The 3,762-nt window shown below is 31.1% G+C and overlaps 1 protein-coding gene and 1 long non-coding RNA gene across 2 annotated transcripts in view; both read left to right on the forward strand.

Moving 5' to 3' along the window:
• Positions 1 to 2,481, forward strand: part of LOC109588765 (uncharacterized) — a 2,996-nt gene extending 515 nt beyond the window's left edge. The window contains exons 3-7 of the mRNA XM_020004882.1: positions 1,800 to 1,885; positions 1,932 to 2,022; positions 2,068 to 2,179; positions 2,229 to 2,324; positions 2,366 to 2,481. Of these exons, the coding sequence (XP_019860441.1) occupies positions 1,800 to 1,885; positions 1,932 to 2,022; positions 2,068 to 2,179; positions 2,229 to 2,324; positions 2,366 to 2,481 (501 nt within the window). The remainder of the gene's footprint in view (positions 1 to 1,799; positions 1,886 to 1,931; positions 2,023 to 2,067; positions 2,180 to 2,228; positions 2,325 to 2,365) is intronic.
• Positions 2,482 to 3,520: 1,039 nt separating this feature from the next.
• LOC109588770 (uncharacterized) lies at positions 3,521 to 3,759 on the forward strand. Its single transcript, XR_002188348.1, has 3 exons — positions 3,521 to 3,573; positions 3,620 to 3,675; positions 3,729 to 3,759. It is a non-coding gene; the product is annotated as an uncharacterized LOC109588770 (long non-coding RNA).
• The last annotated feature ends 3 nt before the right edge of the window (positions 3,760 to 3,762 follow it).

A 3,762-nucleotide genomic window follows, 5' to 3' on the forward strand; every position in this document is an offset into this window, starting at 1 on the left:
GGTGCCATGAGGGGTGCTCAAGCCCCCTCAGTGATCAGCTCACCTTGGATCTGTAGTGACCGAGAAGGAAAGGTAAAGAGAGGTCTCGCGGGAATCAACGAACGAATTTATCAATAAGTTAAAAACTTCTTCTTAAAACTGAAGAATGCACACACTTAAATACACAGAAATCAATTGCATCATAATACATCACTGACACACATTGCATAATATTACATAACACTAGAAAGGAATCTTAATCAACAATGCATACATTATATAACCTACATAAGAAATGAAAATAAGTACAGAAATAATAATTAGGAAAAATGATAATAATAACAATACAATACATGCCTAGGAAAATAATTATAAATAAGCATACATTAACATTATCAGTTATAACAGGATCATAGACCCTATGCTTGGATATACCATTGAACTATTATTATATATATTTTTTGTGACCTGGGATATAGACAAAATTTTTTTAAAACATAAATGAAGCAGGGTTTAATGTACAAAGGAAGGAAACAAGGCTACTCAATTTGTAAAGTTACCATGGGCTGGTATAAAATTTTTCCAGATTTTTCATTTGCTATTATAAATTTTTACAAATCTTACCTTTTAATAATATGAAAAATAATTGACCTCCAATCCTGCAATCTGATTGGTCAATTGCAAGGTGGCATGGTAGAATAATAATAATAATAATAATTATTATTATTATTATGAAAAAATAGCAAAACAAACAAAAAAACTAAACAAAAGAACAAAAACAAGACAATTAAAGACAAATGGTTAAAGGCATCTATCCACTGTAGAAGGGAGAATTGGAGACCCATGTCAGCCACAAATGAGCATTATAGCACCACAACAAAACTGAAAGTCTCTAAAAAAGATAAGAAGTAACCTCCAAATGGTCAAGACTTCAACAAGAAGCAAGATGGCAACCAATGGGAGGAGATAAAAGAGGAAGCATCAGAGCTCCAGCCCCCCAACAATTCAACAGCTAATGCCTGAAAATGAGCACCAATGCTTTGGCAATCAGCAAAATGGACAGTGTTCTTGCTACCCTCTGCAAAAGAAAGAGCAGATTATTGATTATTATTATTAGACAACAGATACAGTATGCAGAGTTAGAATAATTGCAAGAGTACTCTTGATAATAGTGAAATAAAAATAGAAATAAAGCCAAAGATAGAATAAAGTCAGAAATAAATAATATATTCAATTTAGTGCATGATGAGAATAAAAGGGGAACTGTCAACAACATTAATGGATCTCCACTTGGTATGTGTGCCCCTGAGGCATAAAATTGTGGCTCTCAGAATTAAGAGAGATGGGTCCTAATCCATCCCATTCTAATACTTAAGCATAGTTGCATGGTGTTCCTATTATTATTATTATTATTATTATTATTATCACTATATAATACAGAAAGAGATGGATTATTACTATAATTATATTTCTTATGCATGCATTTGTTGAGAAAGGGAGTGAGCCCTGAAAAAATCACCTCTTAAAACCTTGCTCAGCCTTTTTCTGGGACACCAAGGTGCTTGTATAAGCTCAGACTACAAATGTGTATTTGTTGATCTAAATTTATTTTTGAAGTGGTAACTGCAAAGTATACATGTATGCATCTAGCAGCAACAACCCTAGCAGAAAATCAAAATTCTTAATTAAATTACCGGTATTATGATATTTGCAATTTGTTATTTGTTTTTCATATGAAAGTGTTAGTTTAGTTAAATTGTACAATACATGTACCTTTTCATCATTTTTTGTTAGTAATACATGTTTTTTACTTTTACCAGTTGGCAATTAATGACAGTATTAAACTAGAAAGCATCAATTACAAAGGCTATAAAGTACAATGCATTAATTATCCTCTTGAAACCAGGTACTACATAATTAATGTTATAATTATTTTATCAGTCTTTACATAGCTATCATTTAGTCTTATCTGTGACAGGCTCCATATTTTCTATAAAGCCACACTGTTACAAACGTTCCACTCTAAATCCACAGTATATACTGGTAAATATTTGATTTTTTTGTTTATAATCATTTTGTTATAATTAGGGTGGTAATGTTATTATGCTTTCCAGTCTAAAAATTGATGGCTATGTCTCAGTAAAAGGCTCATTTGTCAATGATAAGCTTCCTGATGAGTTTAAATGGTCTCACAATGAAGGTTTCACTGCATGCATAATGTATTGCTACAAATGATAATTTTAATATAGTTGGATTGCGGCGATGGCGTCAAGGATTTTTTAAAGTTTTGCCTTTTTCTGGTAACACTTTCTTTCAGCTTGAGAAGACAACTCATATATGGACAGGTATAATTTACATTAAATATTTTCCTTGTACATTTGTCTAGGAAATCCTTTTGTGTTTGGTGAGGAATGTAGAATTAAGCATTTGCCAACACAGCAGTACATCAGTGTTAAAGATACTTCAGATGGATTGAAAGTTTGCTTAATTCAACAATTATAATGCAATAGCTACTTACATTTAGCTTGTTGTTGAAAGTATAAAGGAAGCCAATGGAGCTGAGTTATTCAAAATATTGTCAACTAATATTGCTCCACAAGAGGTGTCAATAAAATAAGAAGTTTTACATTTTAATGTTATTCTTTATTAGGAAGTTTGCATTAGAGATCAAGTTGTTTTTCAGCATGTCAATAGTCAAAAGTTTTTAGGAGTTAATGGTGTGTTTAATTGGCTATTAAGCTGATGTGGCCTTTGTTTCGTATTAATGACTCAATTTATTTTTTAGTGAAACCAATTCTAAGAAAAAGACATTTATCTCAGCAAGACCACCTTAGTCAATGGTTTAACGTAAGATACAATATTCATTAAGGTTTTATTGCCAAGTTATAATGCTTTATTTAGCTTATGCTTGATGATAAAGAAGATGATAGTGCCCCGATACCTGTTACCAGCCATTATGAAATACTTAAGGTTATTAGTTACCATAACAATTAGTTTCTTGCTAGTTCCACATGTTTTGCATTTCGTATCCACTATTTTCTTGTCACTATAATATTGGAAATTATTTTTAGGCTGAAGAAGGTGCAGTTTTAGATATTTATCATGTTACAGGATTAAGTTCATGTTTGTGTTATCATTTAAAAAGGGTATAAAGCTATTATTAGGAATTAAGGTTATAGTCATTATTGTAGGTCTCTTTATTTGAGTTGGATGAAAAACAACTCTTATCATATTATCAAGATGTGATGATCCAAATGAGAGGATTAAAAGTTGCTTTTCATACTTCTTCGGACAAGAAAAGACTTGCAAACATGTTAAGAACCTTACAGGTATTAAATTTAATCTAATCATATTGCTATATGATTATAATGTAGACTATTGATGCTATGATTGCTTTATTGCTGAAAATAGCTTCTGGAACTAGTAGTCCATTGTAGGTGTTCTAAATAATTGCTGTTTATTTGTGAATTTTATAGGAAGCACGAGGTTTGCTGTAGTATTTGTTCTGCCCTTGAGGAATATGTGGAAAATTCCAACATCAAATCTCGTCACTATCTTGCTAAAAATGAATTGTTAAAATCACTAATGACTACGGTGCATGCTATAGTAATTTTATTACTTTTTTTACATTATTCAAAAGGTCGGCAAAGAATTTGGTACTGAAAAAATTCTCATCACCTTATCAAAAGATGATGTGTAATATTTTGTATCCTTAGTTATTGTGAAAATAGTTTTTTTTCTATTTATAGGGAAATAGGTGACCTATTGCAGAAGTCCATTATT

The sequence above is a fragment of the Amphimedon queenslandica genome, unplaced genomic scaffold, assembly GCF_000090795.2.
Source record: "Amphimedon queenslandica unplaced genomic scaffold, v1.1 AMPQUscaffold_11874, whole genome shotgun sequence".
NCBI classification, from domain to species: domain Eukaryota; kingdom Metazoa; phylum Porifera; class Demospongiae; order Haplosclerida; family Niphatidae; genus Amphimedon; species Amphimedon queenslandica.